Consider the following 16,149-nt stretch of genomic DNA (forward strand, 5'->3'; position numbering starts at 1 on the left):
CAAGCTTACTACTTAATATTACGTTATTGTACTTGCTCCTCACAGAAAGCAGCTAAATTCTAAGTTCTCTGATTGCTCACCAAACCACCAGGACACCAGCTGAATTCATCTCTTTACTGTTCAAAATGTAAACTCATCCCCACAAAAATTCCCTGAACTTCTGACTCCCTCCCTCCTAAATTCTATTCCATGATGTGCAAACTTTACTGAATATTCTCTAGAGTAACTCCTGCTTTAATCGAAACCCAACTCTCCTGCAAAGAAACTGCTGTCTGTCAAACACTCTCCGTGGACTTAAAATAAGGATGTGGGGCTTCCCTGCTGGCGCAGTGGTTAAGAATCCGCCTGCCAATGCAGGGGGCACGGGTTCGAGGCCTGGTCCGGGAAGATCCCACATGCCACACAGCAACTAAGCTTGTGCACCACAACTACTGAGCCTGTGCTCTAGAGCCCACGAGCCACAACTACTGAGCCCCTGTGCCACAACTACTGAAGCCCACGTGCCTAGAGCCCGTGTTCCGAAACAGAGAAGCCACCGCAATGAGAAGCCCACGCACCGCAACGAAGAGTAGCCCCCACTCGCCGCAACTAGAGAAAGCCTGTGCGCAGCAACAAAGACCCAACGCAGCCAAAAATAAAATAAAATAAATAAATGTATAAAAATAAAAAAATAAATAAGGATGTGGAGTCACTAATCCCTTCACCTTCCAATGCCACTTCAAGAACATTTCTCCATGCACTCTTGAAAACTTCGTGCTCTTCTGAGATTTAATTATCCCACTCAACTCATCCTCTCTCTCCTCATCACTATCTTTACTGACCTCCAGAGCACACCCGTGGTCACGGATGTCTCTGGCACCTGGTTCACACACTTCCTTCCACCCCATGTCCCTTGGGACATCATTCTAGGTCCTTACTACTCAAAGTGTGGTTTGTGGACAAGCAGCATTAGTACCATCAGAGAGCTTGCTAGAAATGCTCATCTTGAGCCCTATCCCAAACAATGTATTAGAATCTGTTTAACTAACCACTCCCCCGACCCCCGCCTGGCTTCACATACACGTTAAGGTTTGAGAAATGCTGTAGTATGTGACATCCATGTCTAAGGACATCACCTGCTAAGAACCTGGCCTCCCAATTCCTCAATTTCTCCTCTCCAAGGAACTTTTCCACCCACCCATTTGCTTCTCGAGTGAAATACAAATTCAGGGATGGAGGCATGTGTAACCCTCATCTTTGCAGTATTCCTACTTGAACTCTGCCAGACTTTTCACTCCAGCAATTCCTCTACGTTCTCCCTCATATTAATCAGATTCCTTCTAGATATCCACTTTCTTATCTAACTTATATCCCAAAATGTATCACTTCTTAACAGTGTCCTAAATTCTCTCATTCTATTGTCCTCCCATGACCCCTGCCAAGCAAAAATCCCAAATTTGATGATGCAGTCTATCTTCTTGCTGCAGACTCACATGTGGAATGATGAGCAGGCACTACTGGAGAAATATGACACAGCTCTACAGAGTGGTCACAGTCACCACCTGTACCTGGATCTTAGCACTGCCTAGCAGTCTTATTACAACCTTTTCTCCCTCTACCACACAAAAAAATCATTCAAACCTTCTCCACTGTCTTAACATCTCTGACTTTCCCAGTGTCTCTTTCCTCTCAGCAGTACACATCACCTCCAACTTCACAGAGGAAAGCAAAAGCAGAAAGAAGGTGAACTTCCTCGACTTCCCACCATTAAACTTGTGCCCACCACACCCATTCGGCTTTAATGGAAGAAGCATTCTTCATGTGGGCTCTGGACCATTCATTCCCTTTTGCCTTCTCAGTGATTTTGTGATTATACTCTGTCTCATCTTCATTTTCAGCTGTTCCCTCTCTATTGGCTCCATCACACCAGCATTTAAATATATTCAACTCTGTCATCCTAAAGACCTACAGAACTATTCCAATCCTCTCAAATGGTTTGTTTAAGAAGTATTTGAGACCACCAACCACTCAATTCTCTTTCCATTTAGCTTCCATAACACTAAATTATTCCCTATTTTCTCCTCTTTCTTGGATTCTTCCTTTCTTCTCACTCTCCTTTTCTGAACCTTATTTCTCCTCTTAACTTTGGTACTTTCAAAGTTCTGCTCTAGGCTTTTTCTTCTGTTTCCCTTGGTTACTCCAATGGGGCTTAAGGCTGTCTCCCATACCTATCTCTCTAGCCCAGTCCTCTTCTCATAAGTTCCAAACTCAATGACCCATCTTCTAACTTAGGAAATCCACTTGGCTATCTAACAGACACTTCTAAACTAAACTCATTCAACCTCTCTTCTTCCACTCCACCCCTGACACAATGAAATACCCAGGGTCTCTCAACTCCTCCCTTGCCCTGTCTCCATCATCCAGCCAGTCATCACCAAGTCCTTTGCTGATATATCCAAGTATTTCTCCAATACAGGTTCTTCTCACAACCACACTCCCAGGTAACCATTAGCTCTTCCCTGTGTTTCCTAACTGGTTTCTGTGCAACTGTAACAATTATTTAACAACATCAAATACCCAGTCACTGTGCACAATCTCCAATTACCTTATATAGTTTCTGTTTGTGGAAAGTTTGATTTTCTTTGATTCAGAGTCCTAATCAGACCTGGACATTGCAATTAATTTACATGTCTTTTAACTATCTTTTAATCTATAAAAATCCTTCTGTACCTCTTTTTTTCTATGCATTTTTATTTTCTGGAAAAATACACACACACACCAGATTCTTTGTCCTATAGAGTTTCCCACAATCTGGATTTTTCTAATTTTATCCCTGTTTTGTTATTTAACATGTTTCTCTGTCCCTTATATTTCCTAAAAATTGGTAGTTAGACAGAGAGGCTTGGTCAGATTGATGTTCAGTATTTTTTTGGGGGGGGGGGAGGGCAGGACTACCTCAAAAGTAGTACTGTGTAATTCCATCAGGAGGTATCATACTTGGTTTCTCTCCAGTTAAGATGTCATTAGCCATGAATGATCACTACCTATAATTAATGAATCCATTAATTAAGGGTTCCCTACATCAATTCTCATTCTTCCCTAATAATATTCCACACAGTAAAGTCAGCCTGGTCTTTATAAAATGCTAATCAGATCAGATCACTACCTCTTTAAAACCTTTCAATGGATTCTCATTGTCCTTCGAATAAAGTCTAAAATCTTTATAATGGCTTCCAAGACCCTCTATGATCTAGACTCTGCATGTATATCTTTCAGTTCTCACTTTGCCTCATTCCCAACAACGCTTGCTATAACCAGCATTCTTTCAGTTCCCTTAATGCCCTGCTCTTTACTGTATGCCTCTGCACATATTCTTCTTAGACTACTACTGAGGCATAGGCAAATGCATAGCTTTAGTTTACTAATTCCCATTCATCCTTCAAGTACTGGCATAAACAGAACTTCCTCAGTAAAGTGCCTTGACCCCACGGACTAAGTTAAATCCTCTTGCCAAATACTTCCACAACACACTTGACTTCCCTTTTGTAACATTCATCACACTTCTAATGAAATGTTCAATGACTTTCTTTCCTCACTCATTATAAATAAAGGCAGAGATCACTATTGTCTTGTTCACTGCTATACCTCAATGCCTAGCACTGTCTAAATTAGCATATCATTTAAGAATTAGTTGTTGAATTAAACTGAAATTGAAAACCATCGTTCTGTGGGTGTTGATAATGCCCCTTTAAAAACTGTTATTTTTAAATACTTAAGATTTGCAAATGATATTTCAAATCATGATAGCTATTAAGCATAATGAATATATGAAATGTTCAATAAATGTTCATTAAAAAGACATAAAAATGATTACATGCTAATTTAGAGTAAACAAATATCTTCTCTAGACACTCTTGGACCTTATCAATTTTTTCTGTATTACAAAAATCTTTCCCATGAAGAACCACCAAAGAGCAGCAAATAACATTTAAAGAAAAACTCTTACTTTTATGAAGAGGAAGGGGTTTAAGAAGATCTGGCTGTGCTTGAGTCATAGGTACAGGTGGTCCTTTTCCTCCAATATGATTGTTCACAACTGGATTCTGTTGTCTGCCTCTTAGTAGTGGAGACATACAGCGACGTCTCTTAGGGATGCCTTGCATATTTGGTTCTCCAGGTCGTTTATGTTTATTTTGAGGTCCAGCCACAAATTCATCTGCCTCATCTATCATCATACCCTATAACAAAAAAGAATATAATTTCCCTAGCTTTACACACAGTTTTTAATCGCACAACTAATTCCAATACCCAGTAAAATAACTATATTTTAACTGCTGACATTTATTAGGTATTCTACCAAGAAAATAGCTTCAGCTTTCTTTAGTTAAATTAAGAACTGCTCCTCTCCACAGTGCCTAGCGCAAATAAATTATATAATGGAACATTTCAAATTTACCTTTTTATCCAGCTTAAAGGGGTTGCCAAATGTATGCAACCTTCGAGGCTGATCAGGATCAAGTTCTCTTAGTGGAGAAGGTACTTGCTTGAGGTATTCCTGGTAATTCCCCATTTGTGCTATAGGAACACTGTGCACTTGATCTTTTCAAACAGAACAGAGCAAAAACAAAAGTTAACCTCACTGAAACTACCTTCCAACTAGTTATCAAATAATGTCTTCTTATGTATGAATGCTCTCTGGTTTATTCTAGTCAATCTTTCCTTAACACATATTCTAAATTATTTTGTCACCATTGTAAATATTGTGACATAAAATCTTGAGATTTTTTTAAAATAAAACTTTAAATACTTGATTTTATCTTCTAAACAAAGCAAAAATATTGCAGTTAATTTCAGTGTATAGAATAAGCATATGTGTAACCTTTCTATGAAAAGGAAATGTCTCTTCTACTCTATTCCAAGTAAGCAGAATTTAATTAAAGCAGAATTTACAGAAAAGAGATATCACATAGATGACCCTTTTTATATAAAACTATAGTTGAAATGCTTATGTGAGAGTTGGCAAAGGGTTAAGTTCTCATCTGACTTGATTTGTAGTAGGTGCCATGGGTACAGTTGAAGGAAATACCAGAATATGATATATATTGGCCATCCAGAGTTAAACTAGTTAAACTAACAGATACTAGTAGATCACAAGAAAATGATTTTGTTTGCGCATGTGCCTGTATATGTGAATGTATGAAGAAAGCTAAAAAGGAAACTAAGCTGCTAACAAAGGTCGTTACCTCTGGGGAATAGAATTTGGGGCAACAGTGATGGTAGGAAGAAGTGTAGAGAATCAGGGATGACTCACTTTTTACTTCATTCAATGAGAATGTAATACTACTGTTATAATTCTTTAAAAGTTACAATAACACTCTATTTATTTCCAATATAAAGAAATAAGTTTACTGAAGAAATACCAACATTAAAACCATGATCTAACCTTCATCCTGTCCTTTAAGAAACCTGCGGGTGCTCTTCAAAAGATTAGATCTCATTCTTGTTAAGTGATCCAAAAGATTCCGTCTTGGTATGTCATACGCATTTCTAAATGTCTGTGGCTTCAAATCCTGTTAAAAAAGATTTAAAGACAAGATTTATTTTCAAACATAGAATTAAGAGACTGAAATCTCTAGCCTGCAGCATAGCTTTGAAAATAAGATACACAAGTTAACTAAATAGCTTAAAAAAATAAAGAGATATGATGCAATCTTACTGTACTGTTTTAATAACCAAAAGATAAAAATTTGGTAGTGAGGCTCAACCAAATAATCTCAAACTCATATCTGTCCAAGATTTTATTACATATTCTGGCTAAGAGAAGTAAATAAAAGCTTTGACGTATAATTTACATACCATAAAACTACCCATTTTACATAAACAGTTTAATGAGTGTTCATAAATGTATAGTTGTGAAACCACCACTACGATCCAGTTTTAGAATATCTCCATCATCCCAGAAAGTTCCTTGTGCCCATTTGTAGTCAATCTCTATTCCTATCCCCAAGCAACCACTAATCTACTTTCCTTCTCTCTACATTCCATTTTATAAACGGAATCTTGCAATATGCAATCTTTTCTATCTGGCTTCTTTCACTGAGCATGTTTTTGAGATTCAACCATGTTGTTCGTGTATTGGTGTCTATTCCTTTTTACTGTCTTTTCCTTTTTACATGGATATACCATATCTCTATCCATTCACCAGTTGATGAACACTTGGACTATTTTCAGTTTGGGGCTGTTACTAATGCTGCTATGAAATCTGCATACAAAGCCTTTATATACACATATTTTCATTTATCTCGGTAGATACCTACAAGCAGAACTGTTGGTATATAGCAATATTTACCTTTCCTAAGAAACTGCAAACTATTTTCCATCAATAATGTATAAGAGTTCCAGTTGTTCTACAACCTTACCAACACTTCATATTTTTCAGTCTTAAATTTTACCCATTCTAGTGGGCATAAAGTGGGATCTCATTATGGTTTTAATTTGCATTTCCACAGTGGCTAATAATGTTGAACATCTTTTTATGTGCCTGTTCAAGTTTGTATATGAGCTGTCTGTTCAAATATTTAGTCTATTTTTTTTATTGGATGTTTGTCTTTTTATTATTGAGTTCTATGAGTTCTTTATATATTTTGAAACAAGTTCTTTATTAAAATACATGCTTTTCTCCCAGGCTATAGCTTGCCTGGGAGAAACATCAAAGTTTCTTCTGAAGACAAAAATTTCAATTTTAATGAAGTTCTATTTATCAAGTTTGTGTGTGTGTGTGCTTTGTGTGTTGTATTTTAGAAATCTTCATTGACCCATAATCCAACATCTTAAAGATTTCTTCCTGTTCTGTTGTAGAAGTATATAGTTTCAGTTCTTACATGTATGACTATGATCACTTCAAGTAATGTGAGGTAAGGGTCAAGTTCATTATTTTGCATATGGATAGCCAATTGTTCCCACGCTATTTGTTGAAAAGACTGTCTCCTAACCCACTGAATTATTTTGGCACCTTTGTTAAAAATTAATTGACTCTACGTGTGAGGGCCTACTTCTGTTCTACTGATCTATATATTTTTCCTTATGCCACCAACACAACATGTTGATTGCTGTAGCTTTACAGTAACTTTTAAAATTAGATAGTGCAAACCTTCCAGCTTTATTCTTTTCCAAAATTGTTTCAGCTACTCTAGGACCTTTACACTTCCATATAAGTTTTAGAATCAGCCTGTTTCTACAAAAAAGACTACTGGGATGAAGATCTTTTTAATGAGTATTCACAAAGCACTTCAGGATCATGCTGTGTACCCAAGGTCAGCATACCATACTTTTTGGTATAAAAGTACCAAACTACAGTGAACTCTACCATTAGCTATGTAACTTTAGGCAATCTCTAAGCCTGTTTTCTCGTCTATAAAATGAACAGGATGGTTTGCTCTTTGCAGTCCATCCATTCATCCACTCACCACGTACAGTGTTTAACTCTAAAATCTAATGATTCAATAATAATATAATTGATCATTATTCTGCAGAGGTACAGAAGTTCGGACAAACTGAGTATCAGTTAACAGAAAATTTGCCATATTCAACAATATAACAGACTATAACTATATCAGTACTAAATTCACATAACCATTACCTTATTGAGCAAAGCAACTTGGAACCCAGTGTATTCTTTCATATTAAGGTCTAGCAGTCTGTGAGGAACATCCTCTGAAATTCCCTGAAGCAGTTGTTGAAAATCTTTCCTATAAGCCATTGACAAACCATGTGATCTGCTTCGGACTTTAATTCCAGTTTCCTGTACTACTTTTTTGCCTACAGAACCGATGACTCGATCAGATTCTATTTTCGCCTAAAGCAAAAAAAAAAAAACAAAAGTTGTCTTGACATAATCTGAAGTGGTAAATTAAATGCTAATCGTTTTGGTCTTCCATAAATTAAGTATTTTATATTTAAAAAGTACATAAGAAATTTAAAACTCTACTTAAGTAGAGAAGTTTATGTCAAGTCCTTGGTAAACTGAACATAGTTTAAACAATAATGTCTTATGATTTTAAATCATCACAATTCTTACGTTTTGCAGCAGGGTTCACACACACAACTTCAATTTATTTTATTTATTAAATACCCACTACACCTAAACCATGAAATGTAAATGTACCCTAAATAAAAATATGTATTTCCAATTCAGAGGTGAAATAAAATTACAAAAAAAAATCTCATCAATATTTACTTAAAGACATTATTACTAGCACATAACTAAATGTTCATAGATATGGCAAACACTGATGGAGTTTTTCACTGGAAAGCAAATAGCAATATTTTGACTCTTTCCAACCTACATTTCAATTAGCACTTGAAGTAGAGATGGCAGGAGTACTGGAAAAATTGTGTTTTATACAATTTTAATAACTTGGCAGTCAAAGTGTACACTGCTTGACTACTATAGTATCTATTAATGTGATGTATGCCCAAAATGACAAAATTCAGTATTTTTACAAATATTTCAAAAGAAACTCCCATTTTGAAAGAAAAAGCTATAGGTTTAAAACATAAAGCAAAAGAAACTGACTTTTTTGTCTAAGAAAAACAACTTTCTAACATAAATTTCCCAAAAGAAAACAAAGAATGTTCACATACAGGAAGGCTAGGACCACATTAATAAAGCCATTTTCACAAACTAGGAATTATTGCTTGAAATTATCATTTCAAAACATAGCATACCATTTACTTGAGACAGAATTATGTTAATATATGATATACGTGGTTTTAAAATGTAATACATTAATATGATGGAATTCTATTAGAATCATCAAGAACTAACACCTGGTCTATTGACCACCTTAGCCAAAACCATTCAAAATACTTAATGGCTCTATTTCTTAACATTACCTGCTGACTCAATTTTTTGAGGTATGAAATGACACTGTAACTAAGTCCATATTCCATACTGTCTGCTATTAGGTTAGGTGCTCCCATCATTCTAACAGCTTTCTTCAAAGGCTATAGGGAAAAAGAAAATACCACTCAATCCTGAGCTTGTCAAAAACTTATAGCTATACGGATTGTCAATTTTGAAAATTTCACCTCCTAAAATGTCTCCTTTTCTTCAGTAAGAGTCACATGATCATATTTGTACTTCATTAAAATGTTTGTCAGTGGTATGAAAGGCAGTTTGAAATACTAAACAAGGATTAGAGGCTATAATAACAACACCCAGAGCAAGAAAGGGTGAAGTCCTGGACTTCTTAGCACCATTGGAGACACTAGGTTTGGAAGAAGAGGGCAGGAGACACATTGCAGAGGTTGATTTGATAGAACTTGGGTGGTAAGTAGAAAGAGGAGTCAAGGAAAATAGAAGATTTCTACCTTGGGTAACTGGAAGGGTTGTGGCTCAACCCCTTACTAGCTTTGTGACCCTGTACCAGGTAATATAACCCCTCTGTGCCTTAAGTTTCTCATTTGTAAAATGATAATAGTAGTATCTACCTCATAGGGTTGTCATGGGATTAAATGAATTAATACATGTAAATACATCTGGCACACAGTAAGCATTCAGTAGGTATTAATCATTACTATTATTATCATTAGCTGAGCTGAAAAAACAGAAACAAGCTCTGAAGGAAAAACAAGGAGGCAAAAATCATCTAATATTTACTATGGATGTGATATAGTGATTTTCAATTGTAAGGACTAACTGAGAGCCACTTTGTGCAAGGAAAAATATCACTAGCAGGACAGGACTGTCTAGCCCATGTGAACGGGACAGAGTCAGAAAAAGGATGATAACCACCCAATGACATATTAGAAAGTGTATTAAAGCACTGGTGTCAAACTGGAATCAAATCTCAGATCTGACATTTAATATTCATGTAGCTTTGGCTAAATCCTCCCAGTTGCTATGAAACATAGGAGTCAAACATATGCAAGTTCATATTCAAGTGTTTCTTCCTTTTCCCTCTCTTACATAGCAGGCACTATGTGCTAGACACACACAACTTTTCTCTTACAACTATAACATATGATTTTCAAAGCTCAAGAAATTAGTGTTCTTATTAGGGACCATTTAGAAAGATTAGTTACAGTCAAATACTGTAACATTCCTGCAGTAAAAGCAGAAGTAATGTTTTAAAGTGCTTTTAGTGTAGGTCTTTTTGTTAAGAAGCTATATATTTAATAATATATGCATTATTGGTCCTATCTATTATGATACACTAGGTTTTAAGCAATATTTCTGGAGATTTAGGGAATGATGCAACACAAACCTTTTTTTGTACCCTTAAAGGGAAATAATTATAAAACTGCAATTTAAAAAGGTAGTATAACAATTGAGGTTAAAAGCTTAAATTCTAAAGCCAAGCCTGCCTGGGATTGAATTCCTGACCCCCAAATATTAGCTATGTAGCCTTGGATGAATTATTTAATCTTTTAGTGCCTCAGTTTCCTCATCTGTGATATAAGAACAGTGATTTCTGCCTCATAGGGTTACCATATAAATTAAATGAGGTTAATACATGTAAAGTGCTTAGGACAGAACCAGGCCTGGGTAAGCATTATATATATATATTCTCATTATCATCATCATCATCATCATTATTCTGCAAATCACTGAAACATTTCTTTCCCATTACATTTATATGGGTCATTTGTACACTCAATTTTCATGACATTTATTCTATAATAGCAATAAATAAAAGTTTTAATACCTACAGTAAACTATAAGCATAATATAAAATTTTATAACAAGTTCTATTTTTAACAATAATATTCTTACCCCAAGATAGTAGGGAGGCATTGTCTTCAAATAACTTTCAAATGACTGTCTCCATTTCAATGTTGGTTTTGCCTTATGTACTTTAAACAAGTCATCTATAAATTTATAATGTGAACAAACTATCATCATTCATTGTTTCCACACATGAAAATCAAGTCAAGTAAGTTTCATTTTTAAAGTATGCTTTCTTATTTATATAAGAGAGAGAGGAACATCTGACCTATATTTTTAACAAAATTAAAGGTGGTAAAATTTTTGCTTCTGGCATTTTTGAGTAGTAATACCACTTTAAAAATAAAAAGGTGCCAATTATGGTCTAAAATTAAATGTAATAATAAAGGTAGAATCAGAAAATACACAAGGAAAATCTAGATATGAAACAGATTTGAAGACAGAAACAAAGTATGCATGATGTTTTCTATAAAATATACCTACTAATATTTTGTCTGTAATCTTTAAATCTGATGCAGTTCCATGATGGGAAAGATGTCTTCTCCAACAGTACCCCTCAAAAAATTATAGCCAAATGGTCCCCAGAAACCAACTTTAGGCTTATCATATTATTTTAGAACAAACTCATCATTTAAAAATATTTGCCAAATGAAAATTAAAAGTATAGATAAATCCTTAGAAAATACTCAGATCTTATAAATATGACATGCTTCTACAAAATGTCTAATTATTTACCAAATACAAAGCCTGCATTACTAATTCTAACTATGTAAGAAATCTAATTGCAAAAAACTTAGAGAATACTTAACGTAGAAACTTATAATAGTTTGCAGAATCAAAGGTAGTTTGACACTGACTTTCAATTTACCAGAAACATGCACGGGTTGCTATAACACAACCTTATACAGCTTCAGTATTTTAGAGTATTAAAAAAAAAAATCTTCATTAATTTCCAGAAGACAAGAAGACTTAGAAAGGGAGGGATGTTCCCAAAGTTTGTTTTTAGGAAAAATTTGTATGTATGCTAAGCCACAGAGAATGTGATGAGAATAACTTACCTAAAAGGGGAAGGAGGACTGGGTAATTGTAAGGCATCACAAATAAGTTGACACAGTTCAGTGCTGTACTGGCTTTCAAGTAACCAAAGGGATGGCCAAGTTCGCTATATTTTGCACTATTGCTTACATATACCTGTTAAAAAGGAGTAGTTAAAACTTCACATTTAATAACCTTTACAGAACGTTATATAAACCACGGATTCAATTTAACTTTTTAAGAAACATCAAATTAAATTTTTAGAGATTCTCATACTGAGTGAAGTAAGTCAGACAGAAAGACAAATATCATATGATATTGCTTATATGTAGAATCTAAAAAAAGGCTACAAATGAACTTATCTACAAAACAGAAATAGAGCTACAGGTGTAAAAAATAAAACTTATGGTGTGGGGAGTGGGGAGGGATAAATTGGGAGACTGGGATTGACATATACACACTGCTATATATAAAACAGATAACTAATAAGGACCTGCTGTATAGCACAGGGAACTCTACTCAGTACTCTGTAATGGCGTATATGGGAAAAGAATCTAAAAAAGAGTGGATAGGGCTTCCCTGGTGGCACAGTGGTTGGGAATCCACCTGCCAATGCAGGGGACACGGGTCAGGGAAGATCCCACATGCTGTGAAGCAATTGAGCCCATGCGCCACAGCTACTGAGCATGTGCTCTGGAGCCCGCGAGCCACAACTACTGAGCCCGTGTGCCACAACTACTGAAGCCCACACGCCTAGAGCCCGTGCTCCACAACAAGAGAAGCCACCGCAATGAGAAGCCCATGCACAGCAACGAAGAGTAGCCCCTGCTAACTGCAACTAGAGAAAACCTGTGCGCAGCAACAAAGAAAAAAAAAGAGTGGATATATGTATATGTATAACTGATTCACTTTGCTGTACACCTGAAACTAACACAACATTGTAAATCAATTATACTCTCAATAAAAATTAAATAAATAAATAAAATTTTAAATTGCTATAGTCGTTCAGCTCACCTGCCAACAGGTTTGAGGAGATTTTCTTTCCAGGATAAATTGAGTCAGCGGTGAAGGTTCCAGCTCATATTTGTCAAAAGGCAATTTGTCAATAACCATCGGTTCACAGTCTGTACAGGAAAACTTCACTACAGGATGAGATGTACGAGGTGGCTAGAGGGGAAAGTCATTATTACTCTTTCACAAAGTACCAGAAACAAACTCCTTTTTAGTATCCCTCACTACCAAAATTTACTCAGTTTCTCAGTTTTGCTAGTGAGAATTTAATTTACTACCAAAAGCACCACTAAGCTGAAAGAAAATACTTAAAAATGTAATGCTTAAATTATATAATATTCACAAGAAAAAAAGACACTTCAAAATCTATACAGAATTAAAATTTTTGTTAAGTCTTAAAATCAAATTTATCAGAAAAATTAAATGCAAAATTTTGGAATTAAATAAGTGCTCATTAATTTTTATATATAAGAAACAACTAATTTAATAGAAACCTTCCTAAGTCCTCAGTTGTAGCAATTTAACTACTTGGCTTCCAAATTGATGATACACATTGATCAGTACAAATTTTTGAATATACAATATATTAGGGCATATATATATTTATACTTGTAAATTATTAATTTATAGGTACATAATAAAATATATACCAAAATAATATTAAAAATAGAAAAGTGTAAACATACATAGAAGTTCTAATGCTTCCCTTCCCTATTCCAGCAGACTGTATTGGTTACCCCTGTGTTAAATACACCCTACTTTGGAGGCCTTGTTGTAGAGCTGCAAAAACCACAATACTTTAAAGGAAAAAAAAAAAAGCAAGTTACTCTATTTCCCCCTTAACAGTCTCCTTCCTAAAAATCTCACCAAGTGAAGACTGGTGAAGAAAATATGAGCTATGAAGAAATAATGTGGAATTTCATAGCTGTAAAGGACTCCTTTTGGCCTCAGTTACTATCTACATATACTGGTGGCTCCCAAATCTACTGTATAGGGACCAGATTTCTCTCATTTCTCTTATGTATCCAATTACCTACTGTACATAACCTGAATTTTCTATAGGTCCCTCAAATTCATTACTATTCATTATTTCACCCCCAAACCACAAAACCTGTTCTAAAAAACCTAGATGTTAGCCTTAATATCACCCTCTTATCCTCCATACTTAACTGTCACAAAGAATTAGATTAAATGATACCACAAATTCTAAGCCACTTAGCAGAACACATAAACATGGCAGATGGTCACTATTTTAGTTACTGCCCTCTGTCAATGCTAAATTTTCATCTCTCTAAAAATTTACCTTCTATTTCTTACCTCTCTAATTCATGCCTTCATCATTTCTCAGACTAGATTAGTACAACTGTTCATTTTTAATTAGTCTCCCTAATTAGTCAGCCCCCTCCAATCAATCCCATGGCCATGAAAGATAAATATAATCATGTAATTTTCCTAACTCAAATTATTGGGTAAAAATAGCAGCCAACCACCTAAAAATAGGGCCAGATTCTTTTCTTTTAATATTGTTTTACAAAGAGCCTTGACAATACGGTCCCCATCTGCCTTTTAACCACCACACCATGTACACCCTGTGCTCCAGCCATACCAAAACGACTTGCAGTTGCCCAAACAGATCATTATCTTTCATGCCCCGGTGTTTCATATGTTATCACAAGCTGCTTTACTATTTTCCCCCCTGCATAATGCAAACAAACTAAGTTTTGAAGACTGAACTGGCAAGGCAAGTACCAACCTCTAAGAAACTTCTTCCCTGACACAGTCTCACCATGTACCCCAAACACATACCAGGCAGTTAGGCACCACCTCCTCTGGGCTCTGCTCTGCCCCCTATGACAGTTAGCACACTGTACTCTATTATGTTTATATGACTGACCTTCCTATGGAATGGTAAGGTTCCAGAGGGGAAGTACTGTTTTGCTCCTGTGCCTAGCATGTACCTGACATACAGCGTATTGAATGGGTCTGTGAAACTCATCTATTTTTTTGGATGACAATATTGAGATCCAAAAAGAAAAGGGGGGGGCATTTATTATTTCATTTAATCCCCAAAATAATCCTATGAGATAGGAGTTACTATCTCTAACAGATGGGAAATTGAGCTTAGAGAATATAATTAACCAAAGATACATGGCTAATAACTGGTAGAGCCATGATTCAAATTCAGAACCAGTCTCTAATAAATCACATTTAATTTCAGTATCAATATTTCTTATATGAAATACTATTATTTATAAAAATTTCATTTCCCCTCAAATATCCTTCAGTTACTAAATTTTGCCAGTTCTTTCTAATATTCTCTTTTTTTTTTATCATTCTCTCTTCCATCGTCTTAATTCAAACTCTTATATTAAGTGAACCAAAGCAATAGCCCTCTAGGTAAATAGCTTACCTTCCAGTTCATGTAACAACCACCAGATTAATTTTCCTAAAGGAACACTCTGTTAAAAATGTCTTCAGTTCTATGAACGCTATTAAGAAAAGCTCAAATTCCTTAACCTTGCATGTAAAGTCATAAGCAATTTGGTTTATTTAATAGTTCTCTCAATGTCCTACATACATATTATGACCCACCTATCCTCACAGTTACTTTCCATTCCTCTAAATTCACCTTGTTCTTTTTTACTTCCATACTTTTTTCTCACAGCTTCCTCCTCCAACTGAAATCCTACTGACACTTCAAAATCCTCTATGGCATGTAACAATTTGTAATAGACCACTAGAGCAATATTAATAGATAATGCTTGTGATACTGGTTTTGGATTTCTTCCTATTAGGACTTAACAAGTACCATATGTACTTGTTATTTAACTACTGTAGGTGTTAAATAAATATAATAGAATGAATAACCAACAATATAATATTTCATATAAATATGATATCTGTTCCGTAAGAATTCTGAAAGGGCTCTAGAGGAGAAAGTAGTATGACCAAAGAAATTGAGAGCTTCTCTAAAGCCAGACTAAAAAACTATGATGGTTCAATCCAAAAAAGAAAGACGATACCTCACTGAAATGTATAAAAACTTAATTTCATGTACTACATTAAATCCCTAATGAATAAAGGAAATATCACTTTATAGACCTTGTATAGAATAAAAGTAAAAATTATCCTAAAGAGTTGATATCGGTTTAAAACATAAAAGGTTTCAAAAAGAGTTCAATTTAATTCATAAATGATAGCTGCATGAAACATTACTAAAGACTGCTTAATGATCTTTGAAATACAACTCTTATCTTCTAAAGGTAACATCAAAAGAACCACTGTCATATCCCATGGCGTCCTCAATTACCACAAAAAACACTAATCTGAAAAAAGGGTATTAACAAGATTTAATAGATATTTATATAAATTTACCCTATTATTATAAGAACCAT

General features: G+C 35.1%; 1 protein-coding gene across 4 annotated transcripts in view; it reads right to left on the bottom strand.

Moving 5' to 3' along the window:
* INTS6 (integrator complex subunit 6) overlaps window positions 1–16,149 on the bottom strand; it is a 108,686-nt gene that overhangs the window by 26,389 nt on the left and 66,148 nt on the right. For all 4 annotated transcript variants that reach the window (XR_014298061.1, XM_082675660.1, XM_082675661.1 and 1 more), the window contains 8 exons: window positions 12,758–12,910; window positions 11,767–11,899; window positions 10,757–10,851; window positions 8,875–8,985; window positions 7,619–7,834; window positions 5,423–5,549; window positions 4,436–4,578; window positions 3,986–4,217 (listed from right to left, as the gene is read on the bottom strand). Coding sequence is in view for 3 of the 4 variants with exons in the window: in XM_082675660.1 (XP_082531786.1) it covers window positions 3,986–4,217; window positions 4,436–4,578; window positions 5,423–5,549; window positions 7,619–7,834; window positions 8,875–8,985; window positions 10,757–10,851; window positions 11,767–11,899; window positions 12,758–12,910 (1,210 nt within the window). In the remaining variant the exon portion in view is untranslated. The remainder of the gene's footprint in view (window positions 1–3,985; window positions 4,218–4,435; window positions 4,579–5,422; window positions 5,550–7,618; window positions 7,835–8,874; window positions 8,986–10,756; window positions 10,852–11,766; window positions 11,900–12,757; window positions 12,911–16,149) is intronic.

The sequence above is a fragment of the Grampus griseus genome (assembly GCF_964374135.1).
Source record: "Grampus griseus genome assembly, chromosome: 18".
Lineage (NCBI taxonomy): Eukaryota > Metazoa > Chordata > Mammalia > Artiodactyla > Delphinidae > Grampus > Grampus griseus.